The 21,194-nt window shown below is 38.4% G+C and overlaps 1 protein-coding gene across 2 annotated transcripts in view; it reads right to left on the reverse strand.

Annotated features, from left to right (window-relative positions):
* Window positions 1–3,186: 3,186 nt before the first annotated feature.
* Window positions 3,187–21,194, reverse strand: part of Tmem232 (transmembrane protein 232) — a 270,950-nt gene continuing 252,942 nt past the window's right edge. For both annotated transcript variants that reach the window (XM_037210170.1, XM_037210169.1), the window contains exons 13-14: window positions 18,108–18,201; window positions 3,187–3,779 (exon numbers count right to left, since the gene is read on the reverse strand). In XM_037210170.1, the coding sequence (XP_037066065.1) occupies window positions 3,531–3,779; window positions 18,108–18,201 (343 nt within the window). In that variant the 3' untranslated portion in view covers window positions 3,187–3,530. The remainder of the gene's footprint in view (window positions 3,780–18,107; window positions 18,202–21,194) is intronic.

Consider the following 21,194-nt stretch of genomic DNA (forward strand, 5'->3'; position numbering starts at 1 on the left):
AGAAAGAGCACTCACCCTTACCTAACTAGAAAATAGTTAGAGTGTTACTGGTAGAGAGAGAATCAGTTATTAGCGACCATATATTCCCATGGAGTTTCTAGATTACTGATGTCAATTAGCAGATTACCTCTAACACCACTCTTCCATAAGTAACCGCTTAGCCAAGACTGAGATGATGTATTTTCGGTGGTCATTTCTTCTTTAAACTTATCTCTTGAGTTCTTCCAAGCCTTCGCAGGTCAGCTGTACTTTTATCATTAGAACAGGAGAAATACTCATTTTATGTTGTGATTTAGAATAAACTATTGTTTCCTCTTTCTCTTTCCTCAACAATGCGCGCTGTTTAGTTAGTCCTCCAGGGAAACTAACCCAGAGTCTTGAGTGTATCTCGTTCTCAACCACATGAAAGGCTATGAGTTAGTTTGTGTGAAGACTATATTCTTGTATTTTGATGATTACTAGGGGAAATCTACAGAAAATCCATAACCAGTGAATTCCAGAAAGTCTTGACTCATCTTTCAAACTAGAAGCAAGCATAGAAGGTAAATTACACTAGAAATACATTTTAGCAAAATAAAAGAAGGGACAGTTCCTTACACTGTATAGTCTAGAACATTCTAGGCAATGTGCTATACATTTTTCCTAGTCATTTAGTAATGTCAGTTCTCGCTCCTTTTTTGTGATGCTGGGAAACAACAATTGGAGGATAATTGAGAGGAAGAAAAGATCTGAATGTTTCTGGATTTTGCTTTTCCCAGCAGCATGGTCAGCTCGTTCTTCTTTTGATGATTTCTTTGTCTGTGCTCCCTAAATTGTACTGTGTCCCTCAGAGGCACCAGCAGCAGAAGGGTGGTCTCCTCAACAAATGTCCTAGTCTTCCCATGTGGTGTCTCCTTTCATCTCTAGACTGCCCTAGGGTTTTTGAGTCCATGGATCTAAAGGGTGAGCATTCTCCTGCAATTCTGAGTTATTTCTGTATTCCCCTGTCATTAATTTCAGTTCTAAAACATCTTTTTAAAACAATTTCTTGGGGCTGGAGAGATGACTCATCAGTTAAGAGCACTTACTGCTCTTGGAAAGAACCTGACTTCAATTCCCAGGATTCATTCCATGGCTCACACCTGCTTATAACTCTAATTCCAAAAGATCCAAGAACACCTGCATGAATATGGTGCCGATGAGTTTGTTCAGGGACACACCCTCACTCATACACACATAAAAATTTTAAAATCAATTCTTTATATTGAATTCCCTCTGTTAAAATTATTGACAACCTTGTTTTTCTAATTAGATTTTGTCTATGACAACCTTTACCTGATTATGTCAACCTTAGAAGTAATGAATTTATGTACAAGGCGTTTATTAACTTGTCTACTATTTCAGGGCAACCACAAATCAAAACTAGAATATGGCTCCAGATCTCTAAGCATAAAGTTGCTAATATTTCAGGAGGAACCAGAAACAGAGAAAGACAACTATAAGATATGTGTGCTTTCCTATTTTAAAATGTAATTTAAGAAGAAAGGCATAAGAATTATAATCATCTTCCTCTCTTCTCATATTTCCCTGTATCATTGTTGACCTATTAATAGATGGATCCTATTTCTGCTTCCTTGCAAGTCATGGCTACAATACCAAAAGGGTTATAAAAACAAAGATACAAATGTGCAATGATAAGAGACGACAGCACATCAGAAATATTGAGAAAATTACAGAACTGTGGGGAAAGTTGAATAAGATGAATCAAGGCCAGGTTGTGGTGGCATATGCCTTTAATCTCATCACTAGGGAGGCAGAGCCAGGTGGATCTCTGTGAGTTTGAGGCCAGCCTGGTCTACAGAGTGAGCTCCAGGACAGGCTCCAAAGCTACATGGAGAAACCCTGTCTTGAAAAACAAACAAACAAAAGATGGATCAAGATTAACTATAACTGAGAAAGATAAACAAAAGTCACCAAGGGGGACCAGAACAGACCTCAGATGGCAGAAAGATTAAGAAATGGAGGGACCAATTTCTTTCTACAAGGTGATATAGAAACAGAGGGATTAATTGGAGTTCTTATACACAGCAGTTAAACTATATCCCTTTCCTACATTTTATAGTTCAGTGGTGACATGTCCCAGTAAACCAGTAAATGACATTAAAGGACAGCCAGAATTTGGTAAAGTTCACCTCAACGGCGACCTTAATGAGACTGTGGTGTGAGTAGAGGGATGGGAGGGAATCTGGACTTGCAGGGGTAGAGTGTGGGGAAGAGTCTTAGGATGTGCTCAGTAGCTCCTAAGCCATAGAATTAGCTGGTCTTCTGGGATAGTGCGTCATCCTGCATGTGAATACAAAGCAAAGATGATGTAGATCCATGGGGAGGATGCATTGTGAGAAGAGAGAAGGGACTGAGCAAAGAGTTGGAAGAAGAAACAGGACTGTGAACCAGCTAAATGAGGGATGAGAACCGAAACCTGCCCACAACATTTTTCTACCGTTGGTTACTCTTATCCTGAACAACAACAATACCAAAAAAAAAAATGATACCTCAAAATCACATTATACAGACCACAAAGTTTGGCCCATTGTCAAACTGCCAGCTCTGTGAAGCAATAGCTTGCATTTAAAGAAAGAAACCTTATCGGAAGCCTTCTTGAAAGACTAAAAGAACCACAGTGAGATCCTTGCACTGTGGCAAAGTGGTGCACACTTCTCTAGATGGAGTGGATATTCCCTAGGCCCCTTGCTTATTTGGGTACCACCTGATCTGTGTCAGGATTTGACATCCCTGGTAAAGTACTTGCCTCTTGAGTACCACCAAACCACATGTGTGAAATTGAAAAATATGTTATCTATCTTTTCAAAGAGAGAACTATTAGGCACCACAGGAACCCCATCCTGTTACTCTTGCCCATAGGCTGAGTCTCAGATGAAGTGAAATACCATTTATAAAATAATTCCTAATTGGATGAATGCTTCCAGTAGTTGGTACCAAACTTTCTGGGCTCCTTCAAATCCATTCTCATAAACTCAGGCAGCAAATTAAAACCACTGTCACTCAGGGGTCTCTTTGGGCATCCATTAACTATCAAACTGATCTTGGGAGAGCGCCCTTTCCAGACTTGCTTCCGCTCAGTAATTTATCAAATTCTAGTCGCTAGCATGGGGTTTCATTCTTTAAAAATTGATAAAATGCACATCCTAGAGTCATTGTAACATTTTTTATTGGAATAAAAGCGATTAAAGGGGTTCAAGCCTATGTTCACTCATGCTTTCAAGAATAATTCTCATCCCGCCGCCCTTATACCCTGCCTCATTGGTCACTCTTCAGTTCACGTTCTTCTCACAGGACAGTGGATATCAACACAGTGTAACAAAGAGCTACAGAAGAGCAAGGGGACACACAGGGACAGCTGGAGAAACCACCTCCCCGGAGTGTGATGAAGAGTCGACTATTAACCTAAGACTACACCATGACTACTAACTGCTACCAAGATAACAAGTCCTTTTTCAAAACGGCCTCAAGTTAACTCTAGGAATGCTTTCCTACCACTTCACACACTTCGCTAGGTTTGCCGGTGCTGTTTCCAGCCCACGGAACCCGCTCTCCTTTCGTGGGTCATCTTTTTTTTGTAATGAAATGACTTCATAGGGTTTGGTTTTCTTGTTCAGTTTCTTTTCTCTTTGCTTCATAATTTCTTGAAAGCGAATTCTCTCCTTTTCCTCCTTATCCTTCTGTTTTTGGGCCTCACATGCTTCTTCTTCTTGCCTCCGGGTATCCATGTCTCTTTGCCACTGTGACAGAAATAATAATTCATTTACATATTGTTTATCATGAAAAACTACACGTCAAAATAGCTTTTCAAATCCGGTCATTATATGCCATTTTTCTCTCACCATTTTGCAGAGGCATGCCTCAGGTTTCTTATACTCAAGCAATTTTGAAAACTGCACAAACATGTACATGCCCCATGGAAATAGAATTTCCTCCTAAAAGTAGGATTTGTTTCTACATCCCAGAGTATTTTGCTGTCTTATTCAATACTGTTATTTCTATGACAGCATGCATTATACAATGAAAGATACAGCTGAAGCAAAATAAACAAACACAAAAGGATAGAAAATATATATTAAAGAACACAATCTTATATTATTCCTAGTAGGCTGAAAGTGAAATTAATAGTCATGAAACTTCTTCACCATGGCGGACCATGGCAGAGTTAAGAGGGTGTAAGCAGTGTTGGAACTAATGAAGAACAAACACCTTGAGGAACTGACCCTCTTCTAACACAGGTGCCAGAGGAAATGGCTAAAGGGAGGAGTGAGTCCTCTTCAGCCCGAGTGAGCAGAGTAGAGTCACTCCTGGCAGGATATGCTAGAAACCCCTAAGAATCCTGCCTACCCCCTCAGCTCAACCCACAGCTTGCCATTCAACCTTACTGGCAATAATACAGTCTTGCAAAATGTTATAATACTCATATGAGTAAACTTTAAATCTAAAGCATAATACTTATATATTTATAGTGTATAAATGTTTAAATTTTAGTGATACAAGGAATAAGTTACAATATGTTTCTTGAGGTGTTATCTTCACAACATTATTACATATTTAGTTTCTTCCAAAATAATTTTTTGATGAAATACACAGAAAATTGTGGCCAAAACATCCATAATATTCAAGCGCAGCCTGAAATTTATTTAGTTTAAAAATCTGTGATATTCAATAGCAACAGATACTTTCTCTCATATGCAAAATCTCATACTTTCTATTTGGCCTTTTAAATTTTTTATTGTTTGCCTGTCTCATAAAATTATACCATTCATTGTTACATGCATCCCATTCCTGTCTCATCCCTTTCCTTCTCCAGAGGGAACCCTTCTTATCACCAAGTCTCTAGTGTCTACTTTTTTTGTGTGCGACCCACTGAGTTTGGACAGTTTCCTGCCCAAACATGGGTTGGAGCTTATTTACTAGAGCGAGGGCAATTTATTAGAGGCTGTCCCACTGGATAAAAAGACAGCCCAGCCTCAGTGACTGTCGACCGCCAATAGTCCCTCAAAGATATGTGAGGACTCATATATAATGAAATGTGGAGGTGCCCAGTCTTGTGTAAATCTTGTGCAAGTAACCATGATGACATGAGTTCAATGGCTACGATGTGACCAGAAGACCTCTTTCTGCTGTGCAGCTCTTGAGCCTCTAGGACACACACATACACACACACACACACACACACACACACACACACACACACACACACACAAGTTTAGTTCTTATATTATTTTTAAGTAAAGAGAATTACATCACTTGCCCCCTCCAGCCCAAACCAGCCACCCTCCCTCAAATCCCTCCCATGTCTCCATCCCACTCTCAAGTTGATAGCCTCTTTTTCTTTGATTACTGTATACAGACATGTTTGTGTACGTGTATGCAAAAACATATAATGACAAGATGCTGAGCTCATTTTCGTTGTTTGTAAATATATGGTTTCAAGCTGAACCACTTTGCCTTGGTGGTAAATGGATGAGGCTGACTCCCCTTCCTAGCAGTTGCCTGTAGTTCTTTATCTAAGGGTGGAAAAACCCACAATTTTTTTTGCTTTTCATGTTAAGATTTCCATTGATATTGCCATTGTTCTGGTGCTGTTTATGCAGCCATTTTTAGGAGAGACTGGTTGACAGACATCCTGGCATTCTGGCTCGTACATTCTCTCTGCCACCTTCTCTGAGCCAAAGATATGGAGGTGTGATGTAGATGTATCTCTTGGGGCTGAGCTCCTCAAATCTGCGTCGTGTCCAGTTTCTTCTACAGTGTTTCTTGAACCTTGAAGGGGTGATATAGTTGTTCCATTTGTGGTTGAACACTCTACCACCTATTCTTGGCAATTTGGCCAGTTATGGATTACTGTATTGTGGGAGCTCACAAAGGTTTTCTAGTGAGATCTGAGCTTGCTTTACCCAGCAAGGCTGCATTATGGGATAGCTTGACCATGTGCATGGTTACCAGGTGACTGAGTCTGCACTTGGCTGTGCTAGGAGGAGGTCTTTTGCCCCATCCCTTGGCATTCCTATAAAAAGCCCTTTAGATGAGACAGGAAGGGCCAGTGAATATTGATCCAGGCCCTCCCAAACCTATCCTGTGTTTCTGTCTGTCTCTTCTTCACACTCTTTCTACCTAATATTTCTTACCCCTCTCTCTTCAAGAGCACCCTGGGAAAAAATGGGAGCCGGTCTCCCACACTGTATTAACCCCTACCCAGTATAGTAAGAAGGTTGGGTGCATACATATATATGTATGTATGTAAACATCAGTAGTTAATGTGCACTTGGTAAAACAATAGTATGAAGTTTTCCCTAGGGTCTACCATTTGCCCAGCCATTGGCTTCTAACCAGGTTGACAGTACCAGAAATGTATTGTCCCCCATGAGACAGGCCTCAAATACAATCAGAAGATGGTTGGTTATTCACATAACTATCATACTACTAACATGCTAGAGGGTACAGGTCATTGTAGCTCACAGGAGTCACAGCTGGATAAAATGGTTAATGACTTTCCTCCTCAAATAGCCTTCATATCTCTTTTTATCGCTATCAAGGCTAGTCAGTAGGGAGGAAAATTTTAGCTAAGTTGGAGCTTGGTTTCTGTATGTCCTATGACCAAAGCATGTGGTATCTTTAGCAATAATAATGTCTTACCATCAAGTTCTGGTGAGCAATGGCAAGGATGATAGCAAATAGCTTGCATCACTCTGGAGCCTCCCTAGTCAACAACTAGTAGTAGAGATGTTCCACACCTCTACTAAAATTTCATTTGTTTATCTGTGGCTTTCAGATGGAGGATTATCCATTGACAGAGAGTACCTCTATTCAGTCTCTCTCTCTCTCTCTCTCTCTCTCTCTCTCAAGGATTATCTGCTTTAAGAAGCATTATATAGTATATTTCCATATTGGTTTTTTATATATCTCCCCCCTCTCCCCTGTGTTCCTCCTCTCCTTGCTAAGACCTTTTTATTCCCAGTATTGCCCCCTCCTACTTTATGAATACTTCATATTCAATGTGTTCTACTGTTTCCTCCTCCCTTGAGGCCTCCTCCTACCTTCCTTCAAATGGCACCTATCTTTCTGGGCCTTGTGGACACTAAAACTTAAGCACACACTCTAAAAATCCATAGCTAGGATCTGCACCTAAGGGAGACCATGAGGTATGTCTTTTTATGGCCTGTATCACCTTATTCAGTCTAACATTTTCTAGATCTACTAATTTTCCTGAAAATTTCATAAGTCTGTTCTTCTTTACCACCGAACAAAATTCTTGTTCATATATGCCAGTGTGGAAGTGCAGGGATGTCTGTTGTAGGGTTTGGAGTCCTTTAGGCATATGTCTAAGAGTGATAGAGCTGAGCTATACAGCAGCATTAGTTTGAGTTTTCTGAGGAACATGAACTGTGATCATCATAGGGGCTGCACCAGTTTACACTGCCCAGCAACAATGACAAAAGGGTCTCATTTTTGTTCATCCTCACAAGAATTCATAGTTACTTACTTCTTTAATAATAGTCATTCTGACTGGCGTATGCTAAAATATCAAACTACTTTAAATTTTCAATTTTCTGGTGGCTAAGGATGGTGAACATTTGTAAAAAGTATTGATTGTCTTTTTTGTTTCTTTGGTGAACTCCACCTTCAGTCCCTTGGACTATTTTTAAATGGATTATTTGTTGTCTTGATATTCAGACTTTAAGCTCTTCCTAAATTCTAGAGTTTAACTTTCTGTCATGTGTAGCTTCTCCCAATCTGTAGGCTTCCTTTGCAGTACAGACACTTTCTAATCATGAGTTTCCACTTGTTGTTTGGGAGCCTTATTTCACGGCTGGAGTAATATTTGAAAGGCCTGCCTATGTCTTTAAGACTTGCATACATTATCCTCTAGTAATTTCAGAATTTCAGGTCTAATGTTGAGGTCTTTGGTCCTTTTAGAGATGATCGATCCAAGTACTATATTGAACAAGCGTGGAAAAAAAAAATGAGCACCTTTGCCTTCTCCCTGGTGTTAGTGGGGAGGCTTCAGGTTTTTCTCTATTTAAGCATGATATTGGCTATAGATGTGCCAAATGTAGCCTTTGCATAGTTGACATGTGCCCCTCCCCCAGCCCTAGTCCCTCTAGAGCTTTTATTATGAAGGGATTTTTGTCAAAGACCTTTTCTATGTCTATTAAGATGATTGTGTGATTTCTGTCTTTGATACTGTGTGATGAATTAAATTGATTGATTTTCATATGCTGAAACATACCTGCATGTCTGAAGTGAAGTCAACTTGACCAAGGTAAAAGACTTTTTTTTTCCATGTTCTTGAATTTAGTTTGCGGGTATTTTATTAAGAATTTCTGGGTCTGTGGTCATCAGAGAGATTTTGTCGGTAATTTTTTTTTCTGAGTATGTCTTTGTCTAGTTTTAGGGTTAGGATGATACTGATTCTGTAAAAAGAGTTTGGAAGTGTTTTTTCATTTTCTATTTTACAGAATAAGCTGAGAAATAGTGCTCCTAGTTCTTCTTTGAATATCTTATTGAACTAAAGCTATTCAGACCTCATTGTGTTTTAAAGTTGGGATATTTTTAATGAGTGCTTCCATTTTTTGTATTTGTTGCAGATCTGTTTGTATTATTTATTTCATCTTGGTTTAATTTTGAAAAGTCATATGTATCTATAAATTTATATATATTTTTCCAGTTCAGTGGAATATAAAATTTTAAGGTATTTCTTCATGATTTTTTGACATTGGTATCTCTCATAATGTTTCGCTTTCATCTCTAATTTTTCTAGTCCGGGTCCTTTCTCTATTTTGGTTGATTTAGCTGAGTTTTTCCAACTTACTTATCTTCTCAAAGAACCCAACATTCTGTTTTAGTGATTCTTTGGGGTTTTTTTTATTTGGATTGGTTTGGTTTTCACTTCTATTTCACTATGATATTAGTTATTTCTCCCCATACAGTGATTTGGATTTGATTTGCTCCTGTTTTTCCAGCCTTATGGTACAACATTAGGTCACTGATTTGAGAACTAACTCTCCCTACTGAGCTCTAGGTGAGTCTTGCTTAGCACTGAATTCATATGTATTATTATTATTACATCCTCATTTTTATAAAATTCCAGAATTTTTACACTTTACTTTCCATTTCTTCATAATTCAGTGGTGTAGTTAATCTCCATGAATCTGTGTATATTCCAAGGTTTCTCTTGCTGATTTATACTTATTACACTGTGATCACGTGGAATATAAGGAATTATTTCAATTTTCCTGGGTTTTTTTTTTTTGAGATTTGTTTTGTGTCCTAAAAACAACCTATTTTAAGTTCCTTGTGTGCGCTACTGAGGAGAATGTGTATTTTGTAGAGTTTTAGTATAAGGTTCCGTAGATGTCTGCTAGGTCCTTTTGATCTATAGTGTCACTTAATTTCAGTCTGCCTCTGCTGAACTGTCTAGTAGTGAGAGTAGAGTATTAAAGTCCCTGAATATTGCTATGTTGTGATTAATGTCTGTTAGGTCTACTTGATCTATAGTTTCATTTAATGCCAGTGTTTGTCTGTTGAACTTCCTAATGGAGAGGTAGGGGGAGCAAAATCACCAACCACCTGTTTTATGATTAATATTTGAGTGTAGATCTAGTTGCATTGTTTTATAAAATTAGTTGAGCCTGTCTTTAGTGTGTATATATTTAGAACTGTAATTTCCTCTTAATTGATTTGCCCACAGTTATCAGCGACTACCTCGTCTGACTAGACTTGGGTTGAAGTCTATTTTCTCAAATACTAGAATAGTGATGTCTATTTTCTTCTTGGTTCCTGTTGCCTGGAAGATCTTTGTTCATCTTTTCATCACAAAGATGGCAGTGTCCATCTTTGATGACAAAGTATACTTCATGAAAGCAGCGAGAGAAAGGAACCTGTTTCTTATCTGGTCTACTAGGCTATGTTATTTGATAGGAGAATTAATACTATTCTGAGTTTTAAATAATATGTGTGTGTTGATCTTGTCACTTTGTGGTCTTTGTAGTTTTTGTTGTTTTATTTTTTAAAATAAAGATGAGGCTTTAAAAAGCATTCAGTGAGTTTCCTCTCAGAATCAAATTACAGAAGTACCTAGGCTTTCAGCAATAGGTAAAGGTTTGACAACTTCAATGCATTTCATTGGATTTCTAAGGTGGAATGAGGCATGAATCCAACACAATGGTAACCATTTAAATGCTTTCTCTGTAATATGAATTTTCTAATATACAACAAGTTTGGAAGAATGGTTTCAGCACATTATATGACAGACGTTTCCGGGGGAGAGGTAACACGCACATATATCTACTCACACTAAAAAGGAAACTGACAGCAGACCAAAGTATAGATGCCAATGAAGTCCAACTTGGTAAACCAATGAGCTGTTTGACGGTCACTTACAGAAATATGGGTAAGGCGTGGCATACAGGAGCAGACTCAAAGACAGCTGCATCATAATAGCCCACCCCAGCATGGGACTCAGCTCATGAATGCCTGAAACCTGGAGCACACTGCCCATCTGCAGGCATCACAAGAGACTGGAGAGTGGCCTTTATCGGTGACTCTGTTGGTGTCAGCCTTGGTCTGAGTGGCCTCTAGGGAATTAGTCTGGTTGCTTCTTTCTGGCAGCTGTACTTGTCTGAGAGTGACTCTCCACATTTTCTGTTGTTATACTCTTCAGGAAGGAAGGGCCTGCTGAATTTGTTCAGGTTCAGGGACCTCCTGGAGCTTTTTTTAGGTGAGTATTTGCTATCAGCTTCCCCTCATGGTGGAATATTTCAGTCTCCAGGAAATTGCTACATAACAGAATGTTCTTCAGGCTTCCATTTTGTCTTCAAAATGAATTTTTTGAGGTTGAAAAGTAAAATGTTTTAATGCAAGATTTTTCTCACATTTTCAGGTTTTTTTTTTTTCAGTATAAACTCTTGATGTTTTCTAAGATTTAAAATTTTGTGAAAGCCTTCCACAGGTTTCTCATGTTCACAATGAGTCTCCAGTGTGTAGCCCACAGTAGTCTGTAAGAAAAGAACTCTGGATAAAGCATATGCCACATCATTTACTATGGAAACTTTTCTCTCTAATGTGTTTTTCTGATATTTCTTAAGACTGGGTGTTGTGTCACATTCACTACAAGGGTAAGGTTTTGCTCCTGTATGAGTTCTCTGGTGTGCACTGTTTTGAGGCTATTGTAAAGCATTTGTCACAATCATAACACTTGTAAAATTCTTCTCCTGGGTGAATCCTCTGATGTACATTGAGATCTGAGGACCTGGTCAAGCATTCGTCACATTCACTACATTTGTAAGATCTGTCTACAGTCCAGGCTCTGTAACAGTCTTCAACTCCAGACAACTGAGAGAAGCCCTTGCTGCCTTCTTTGCCTTTGTAGGGTTTCTCTCCTGTAGGACTTCTCTGCTCCACTGGTAAATGATAGGTCACATTCACCTCATTTGTAAGGTCTCTCATCAGTATGGGTTCTCTAAGCAATGGTTCTTAAGGTCTGACAAATAATGAAATGACTTATCCCATTCTTTACATGTACAATGTTTCTCTACAGTATCCATTTTCTAATGTAAAGCATTTGTCACATTCCTGGCATTCCTAAGATTTTCTTCCAGTGTGGATTCTGAAATGGATTTTAAAGTATGACAATGCGCCATAGATGTTGCCATGTTCTTTGCATTTCCAGGTTTTCTCTACACTATGAGTTATCTGATGTTTGCATGTAAAGTCAATTTTTTTGTCATGTTCTTTACATTTATTTCCAGGGCAGATTCTCAGACTTTGACTAATGCTGGAATACAAATGTTTTTCACAGTCTTCACATTTGCAAAGTTCTTCTCTGGTGTGCCCACTTGTCTGCCTGTTTTGGTTTGATGATACAACAGAGGCATCACTGTGGTTACTAAATGTACAGCTGTTGCCCTTTTCTGTAATATCACCTGTGTTATAAAGTGCATGTGGGAAGGATCCATGAATCATTTTGCTGAGCTCATTACATGGATGACTTCTCTTAGATAGTCATTGGCTAATGGACAGTTTGTTTTGAGCCTAGATCTAAGACCTTCTTATGTTTACCACACATTGTATAATGGTTCTCTGGTAGTCATCCTCTGGAGAAGCAGCCATTTCTCCCTGTTTCTCTTCTCTGGGATTCTGTCTCAGGAACAATTACTGAACCTCTGCAATATAAATGTGAGGGCAGTATTCTCATGAGCAGCAACAAAGAAACTGATCACATTCCAGTCCTGTTCCTGGTGCCTGTTTACCAGGCACACTGTTCCTCTTACCTGGGAGATTCCATAGCCACTGAGGAGCAGGTCTGACACTGTAGTTTCTTTCCCAGATCCCACCACCACCACCACATGGCTCCTGGAGGTACCTCAGAAAAATGACCTTTTGTTAATTTCTTAGTGCTTTTTTTCTTTAGTGACTGTCTTAGTATTTGTTGTAGCATTCCTTGGATATGTTTATCTTTCTCTTTATTCTTAAATACTCCTATTATTCTTTATAGAACTTTCATGGTGATCATAAATTCCTTTAATCTCTCCTCGTCATCAAAAGTTTTTGTTTCTCCTTCAATTTTAATGGTTTTGCCTTGTATATTAGGTTGAGTTGACAGTTGTAATCTTACAGAATTTGAAATGCATCTTCCAATACATTCTGACTGTTAAGGCTTCTAGTGAATAGCCAGCAGTTAATCTAATGGACTTCCCTTTAAGCATTACTTCGTATTTCTCTTGAGAGGCTTTCAAAATACATTTGTTCTGTATATTTAGTGCTATGACTATGACATGACATGGGGAGTTCTTTTTCTGTTTCTATCTATTTAGTGTTCTGTGAGCCTTTTGTCTCTGGATGGGCATCTTCTAGATTTGAGATATTTTCTTCTATGATTTTGTTCAAAGTATTTTCTATTCTTTTTGTATGAAGTTATTCTCTTTTTATGATGATAATACATAGATTTTGCCTTTTTATGGTAGCCCAAATATCTTGTAAGTCACATTCACAGACTTTAAAATACTTATCGTTGATGTTGACAGAGTGATCTGATCTCTCTGGCTTGTGTTTGGGCACTGAAATTCTGTCCTCCACAAGATTTATTCTGTCACTGAGACTTCCCACTAAACGTTTTAATTTACTTATTCATTTCCATCATTATTTTCATTTGGCTCATCTTCAGTGGTCGTATCTCTTTACTGAGTTGTATTTTTCTCTATTGATTTGACTTATTTAATCCAGCTGTTTGTGATCTCTTGAAATACTTTTGCATCCTCTTCAAGTTGTTTTTAAAAAGATATTTATAACTGTTCTTTTTTAAGTGTTTGGAATTTTATCTGGGTTGTCTTCATGCAGGGCCATTACTATGGGATTGGTATGTGTTGAAGACAAGTTGTCCTGGTCTCTCCCTCTCCCTCTCCCTCTCCCTCTCCCCCTCGCTCTCTCTTTTTTTTTGCTGGAACCTACCCATCTGGAGTTAGATCAGTGGGTAACATTTTCATTTAAAGTACACTGATAAGAGAGAGGTAAAGTTATGTACTCAGTGTAGAATAGTCTATTTCTCAGAAGATTGAATCAAAGATGCTGTAAACTAGGTAAGCCTGTGTTCTTTGGGTGATATAAAAGAATGATAGATCTAGAGGAAAACAAAGGTATGAAGAATAAGGGACACAGGTGACCTGCAGAGGCTGACCTTGGGCAATAATGAAGAGCCTAGAGGGGAGTAAGAGCTGAGTGGAGACTTGGTATGGGGTTTGATTATCAACTGACTTCCTGACACACTAGGCAGACCTTGGGGTTGGGGTGGATATATAGGCAGGCTCCCTAATCATAAATGGCAAACCAAAGTTGAGGCCAAAGTAAAGGCAAGTTTTGTAAATTCAAAACTGGTAATTACCTCATCTTTTTTTACTTATTTCATTTAAAACAATTTATTAAAAGTCTGCTTTTTATTATAATATAAAGGACAACATTTCTTCTTTCCCCTTTCTCCCTCTAAACATGTATTCCTCCCTGCTTTCCTGCAAACTAATGGCCTCTTTTTTACTAATTTTTATCATATACAAGTTATGTATGTACATATTCATATATATTCCTAAATATAACCTGCTCAGTTCGTATGATGTAACTTGTATGTATATTTTCAAGGCTGACCATTTGGCAAACAATCGGTGCGTCTCTCTCACTCCCAGCTTTCCACAGTTGCCTGTAGCTCTTTGCGTAGGATGGAGACCTTATGAGCTTTTCTCCATTCGGTCTGCCATGTGCATTAGTGTCATCCTTATTCAGCTCACATTTAGACAGTCATATTGATGAGGCTTTATGGACATAGCTTCTGACGTGACCAGAAGACGTGATCTCACAGCAAACTCCCTGGTTCTCTGGTTCTTGCAACCCTTCTGCCCCTGCTTTCAAACTACTCCATGAGCCAAAGAAGCACAAGTATTTATCCAATAGATTTATCAGTTGGGACAGGGCTCCACAATTCTGCATTTTGATTGGCTGGGGTTTTCTGTCATGGTCTCTGTCTGTTGCAAAGAGAAGTTTCCTTGAGGAGGGGTGAAGACTACCCTTCTCTGTGGGTGTAAGGACAAATGTTTACAGACTGTTGTTAGGGCTTATGCTGGGTTAGTAAAGTAGAAGTTGTAGATTCTTCTCCAATAACCATGACTTCACTAGCATTGAGTAGTTAGGTGGTTTTCTAGGACCAAACACAGTCTCCCTGTTCTTAAGCAGGTCTTAAGTCCAATTAGAGAGCTGTTGGCTACTACCAAAGTATGCATGCCACTACTGCATCCTTAACATTATTGTGTCATGCTGGTTGTTCTCATGGCTGTGTAGGAATGTTGGTGGCCTCCCTCTGGAAGCTTGTATAATATTTTCTGATATCATGAAAGCTAGTCTTGGAAGAGGGGGAGTTCAGGTCAGTTCCAGGCCAGGATATCTCTGGGATCTATTTCTGAAGCATATTATGTCTTCAGCAACAGGGCCTGACCGTCCAGCTCTTGTGTGTGGTGGTGGTGGTAGTGGTGGTGGTGGTGGTGGTGGTGGTGGTGTAACAAAGAGGACAGCAACAGACTGTGTGTTTGAGGAGTCTCTGTGACAGTCCTAGCTAACAACTCAAAGAAAGCTGTTCATGGCTGCTACTGAGGTTTTTGTTAGATAGTCTTTGGCACTTCGAGGGAGCATTGTCAACCCATATAAGAAAAGTTTATTAAAATTCTGTATGCTTAATTATGCACAGAATTACATGTATTGTAGGGTTTTAAAAGTAATTAGTTAATAGCATGATTCCTTGTGGCCTTTTCAGACATCATTATTATTTGACAACCTCTTTCCTTCTCCCGTATTTACCTTCCTCCTCTCCCCTAAAGAGTCCCCCTTTTTGCATTTCCCCTGTGTGATGAGTAAATCTTAAGATTTGCTAGTAAAATAAGACTTTTTAAAATCCCTCAAATAGCATGTATAAATATATCAACATGTTTGAGAACAGTAAATAGGTTTTATCATATCTTTATTGTCCAGAAGATAGATTTTCTTCTTTTTCACATTCTTCAAACTTGACCTGGTCACAATCCAGAATACCAATTCCCTCTTTTTATTGGCCTCCATAAATACAATGCCAGTTTGTTCTAGCTACCCATGATTATTTCAATTTAGATGACATGGTGTATTGTTTTGACTCTTAGATGCCATTATTATTTTCACTGTGCTACCTTTAAGTTGATGGGAAATGGAAACACCACTTACAACTTAATTCACCCCATGCACTCAACAATGTAGTCATCATGCTATGGATTACTGCAATGTACAAAGTAACTCAATTTGTTTTGAGTACCAACTAACTCCCCTCTTCCTTGCATGTTATGGCCATTCAACAAAATAAGTTGATTTGGAAAGAAAATGGTGCCTGTAAACTACAAGTATATATTTTTGTTTCTTCTCAGCATTACAAATCCTACAATCTGACAATTCTTCTTAGTGACTATAATCCAAGCACTAAAATCAGCTGCCATGAAGTGAGAGGGCAGGTGGAGCAAGAGATCTGGAAATTTCATTTTGTGCACACACTCAATGATTTACTCACTTTAAAACTTAGGGAGAATACTTGAATTGCAATCCATACTCCATTGTTGCTGTTGGTAAATGTTTAACAGGGCTGCTGTAATGACTGAATTAACTAATGTCAGAGCAGGTTTCAGAGTGTGAAGGATAAGGATGGACAAACAACTATTGTCTTGTTCACTTCAAAGAAAATTGTATATGAAAAGAAAGCTTTAATAATATAATATCCCGAAGCACATCCAAAACCGTTCCCAAATTAAAAACTACAAACATTAGCAGTTTTATTAGGCAATATATCAAACAATTTGGATTTAATAATTTCTCTAATTTTTTTTCAGAGAGGATTGTTTCATACTACAACACAAGCAGGCCCACAGCAGTGATTCTTAGACGATGCTTATAGCTTTGGAAAAAGCAAAGGATGGTGGCTCATAGATGCTATCTCACTTCTTTTCTCTGTCATTCAGACTATTATCTTCCACCTTGTTAGCCTTAAGGATCCCAAATCCACTTGAATACACACACATATGTGTGTGTGTGTCATATAACAAAATGGTATGTGTGTATATATGTGTGTGTGCATTATCTATGTATAATGTTGACAAGTTATCTAATGTAACGTATCTCAGATAATTTTGATGAAGTGATTAAGAAAATACAAATTTTGAAATTTGTGAATCATAAGAAGACTGACATATAATTTAGTGATTGGCCAACAAAATCTTTGTTAGTCTATAACAGAATAGAAGTATACATCTGATTTTGTGATGCAAAGACATCAATCAGTTCCTGAAACCCAATGCTTATAGCTATTAGAAGAGTTGCTTAAATAGTATATGATAACTCACCATTCAATGTGATCAGTAATTGAAATAATGCCTTCTATACTTTTAAGAAATCACTGATTTAGTAGAATGAAATGTAATCTAGAATATAACCAAATCTGATATATCATATTGAACTACTAGCAATAAAGTGATAAAAATAATTTAAACATATACTATATGTTATGGCTTCCATGTGGTATTTGATAAGAAAATAGAAAATATCTCTCCTAGTTCAGCTCCATTGCTTTAAAAATGTAGGACTAAAATGATGCTTGTAAGGTAAGAAAGCATCAGCAAAATGGATTAAAGTGTTTTTTGTAAATCTCCTTATGTTGCTATTGCTTGTTTAGCTCTACTATGTACAAAGCAATTATAGATCCTTTTTACGTGTTAAGGGTAAGGTCATTGAAAAGAGAATAAAACATTTTTTGTTCTATTTTTAGAACTATACTGCAGAAGTAACTGGTGTCCACTACCTAATAACAGATTTTTGTTGTGAGATATCAGAACTAATTCAGGAAACAGGATGAAGTTAGTATCTCACAAAGTACCATGCCTCAGTTAAGACATTAAGGTATGGCATCCCACTGTGTAAGCACCGCACGGTGAAGCTTGGCAATGGACAATCATGAATCAGCTCTTAAACATCACTTATGAATGCCTCGGTATCAGAAATACATTATGTAAGTCAGTGTGTTTTTGAAGAATAAGAGTTTTTATGCTAGTTTAAAGAAGACATGTCCTAGAAATGTCAGAGAAGCTATGCCCATGAAGTCTCACCAGCAAGGCTGCCTGAACAAGGCCCGAACATGGATGTCACCACTAGACATGCCAACATGAAAGGGGGAAATGTCATAAGGCTTCAACACTAGACAAGACAAAAACCCTACAGGTAATTAACAAACGCTAAGATTGGGAGAGAGAGACTTCCCCAGGGAAGAGGCCCCAAATTGTTAGCCCAATACCAAGGGTTTAGCCCTGAGATCATGTATATACACTTAATATTATACAGACAGAGCAAGTTGTATTTATATATTTAGGAATATAAATATATATAAACAATTAAACACATACAAGCTATGGATTCAAAGGAGAGTATGGGAAGGGTTGAATGGAAGTAAGGAAGGGTCAAAATAATGTAATTCTATTTAATTTTTTAATTAAAAAAAACAAGTCAGTCTTACTTACATGATGGTCAACGATTTCTGCCAATTTCTTATCTGCCTTGGTGAAGAAATCTGGATACGGAAACATGGAAATATCTAATACAGAAGTATGATCCCTTAAAAAAAACATAAAAAAGACATGTCTAGCATTAGGTCTAGGTACAATACTTTATGTTTAAGTTTTAAATTAAGTTTAAATTACATTTAAGTTGCAATTTACTATTAAGCATCTTATTGCCACTTTATTAAACTAAAGTGCTTACTCTGACTAGATTTCTGGTATGTTAGTTTTTAGTTTGTCAAAGTCATTTTGGATTACCAAAACTAACATTTTGGGGGATAAGATGTGATATATAGAGTGAAAAACTTAAAAATAATATTTTTTTAAAAAAGATAATTCTCTTGTGCCAGATGCAAACTCAACTGCTGGCTGATACATAGCAAATGAGATGTCAGGGCACAAAGGGCAGAGTTAGGATATTGGAATATCATTCCACTCAGTGGGGAGGTGAACATGCCCATCTTTTTCTGATGCAACCCTGCCACCTTGAGAGCTCTAAGTGAGGCCGAAGCCTCCAAGTTTGACCTAAGAAATGATGAAAACATGATGTGATTCTCATATTTCTTTAAGGTAGTCATATTGCTTTGATACTTTAGCAAGAGCTTGTAAATTTGCTGTTATCATAAATCTGGTCCCCCAGCTAAGGCAGATTTAGAGCCAAATTGTCCACATAATAATTCTATTACAGATATTACTATGAAAAAAATAGTGCATAGTGAAATATATGTAAAAAAATGAAATGGTGGGAAAGTGGGGAGGGTTGAGAGAGAAAACAGAGTTTTAAAAAGAAAGGCTTAGGGAAGAAGCCAGGGAAAGAAAACTCCTGAGAAATTTCAATATCCCCAAGTGAAGTTTGATCCATGTATTAGTTTGGAGTTATTAATTTTCTCATACTTGTTGCCCATTTCATTCTAACAAGCTTTACATTCTTGATTTCCATTGCCCTCTTGCAGAACCACGACTACTGTTCTATCCTGAAACCCGTTTCAGAACTCCAGCTACCTCCACCACAATGCTCCCTTCCCTGTAAACTGCCATCATCTCTCCTGTGGACTCAAGTCTCCTCTTTGGAATGTGTGACTCCATGTGGTGGTTTGAACGAGAATGGCCCCATGGGTTGATGTGGTTGAATACTTGATTCCCAGTTGATAGAAATCTTCAAGAAAGATTAGGAAGTGTGCCCTTGTTTGAGGAGCCGTGTAACTGGAGGTGGCCTTTAAGGTTCCAAAAACCCATTCCACTCCCAGTTAGCTCTTTCTCTGCATAGTGGTTGTGTCTCAAGCTGTTAAAAAAAAAAAAAAAAAAAAAAGATAACCAAGCTATATTCCATAGACCCTGAGAGATTATATATAGATGAAGGGGCTAGGAGAGAAAATAGAATATATTTTATGGATGGACCAGGGGCAGGGGGGATTGGAACAGAAGGACCAGGTGGGGAGGGGGGAGGGAGATAGGTTTAAAGAAGGGAATGCATGGAGAGACAGCTAGAATTGAGGGGCATTCAAGGGATGATACGGAAACCTAGTTCAGTGGAAACTCCCTAAAATACATGAAGGCAATCTTAATGAAATCTCAAAATACTGAAGGAGATGAAGTCCCTACTGGTCATCTTTTGTCACCAAAGTTTCCAGTACTAGGACTAGGTTTCATCTCGTTGATAAAGGGTTTGGCCAAAAGGATTCCTTGGAAATCCCCAAACAACCCAGGCTATTTCCAGGAAGATAGATTGTTCTTTCCACAGGCTGACAGCAGTGCACCATTCCTGAAGACAACACCCACACAATTCACTGAACATGGTGCCTACATAGAACCTTCACCACTAGGTTCTAGTGTCTTTGGTATGGAATGATACTCTAAATGCTACCAAAAGAGAACCATAAACACCAACTGAACCACAAAACCTTTGATCTATAATGCTGTCCTGCCTGCAAAATATGCTCAGGCAATGGAGGCACAAAGCTTATAGGAATAACCTGCTGTGGGATATCTTTCTGTATTTTGTGAATATTGTGGCTCCCATTGGTTAATAAATAAAGCTGCATTGGCCTATGGCAGTGCAGGATGGAGCCAGGTGGGAAATCCAAGGAAGAAAGAGAGAAAGAGAGAGAGAAGAATCAGGAGACACTGCCAGCTGCCTCCAGGAGAAGCAAGATGTGAGAAAAGAGTAATATCATGAAGCCACATGGCAAACATAGATTAATAGGAATGGGTTGAGTTAAGTTGTAAGAGCTAGCTAGCAAGAAGCCTGAGCCATAGGCCATACAGTTTGTAATTAACATAAGCCTCTGTGTGCTTACTTGAGACTGAGCAGCTGTGGGACCAGGCAAGACACAGAGAAACTTCTGTCTACAGTAACCAACCAATGTCTGATTTGACTAAGGCCCATTCCACAAAATGGAACCCATAGCTGATACTGCTTGGGCGACCAAGAAACAGAGACTAGATAGCCCAGAGACCAAGGATAAAAACAAATACCACTGGTCTTAAAAAACAAAAGTAGTAATAAAAAGGCTTGAACTGATATTCCCCTATGCTCATGGATCAGTGCCTTGTTCAAACATTATTATGTCTGAATTCAAGTTTTATTCAGACTATTCAGATCACTACTGTCAGAGAAGCTTCCTCCTGCAGATGGAAATAAACATGGAGACTCACAGTCAAATATTACACTCAGAGAGGAAGACCTTGAAACACACAGCTCTAAAAGAGATGTCTCCATGAAATCCCTCCTCTCAGAGCTCAGAGAACCCTAGGAAGAGGAGGAAGAAAGAGTCAGGAGGGATGGAGGACACCAGGAGTATAAGGCCCTATAAATCAACTGAGTAAAGCTCATATGAGCTCACAAAGACTGAAGCAGCAAGCACGGACCTGCACACATCTGCACAAGGTCCTCTGTAAATATATTATAGCTTTCAGTTTAGTATTTTTATGGGATTCCTGGGTGTATGAATGATGGGCCTCTGATTCTTGAGTCTGTTCTTAGGGTTCTTTTCCTTCTGTTGGTGTTTGCCTTGTCCAACTTCAATGGGATGGATTTTGTTTTATTTT

The sequence above is a fragment of the Peromyscus leucopus genome, chromosome 13 (assembly GCF_004664715.2).
Source record: "Peromyscus leucopus breed LL Stock chromosome 13, UCI_PerLeu_2.1, whole genome shotgun sequence".
NCBI classification, from domain to species: domain Eukaryota; kingdom Metazoa; phylum Chordata; class Mammalia; order Rodentia; family Cricetidae; genus Peromyscus; species Peromyscus leucopus.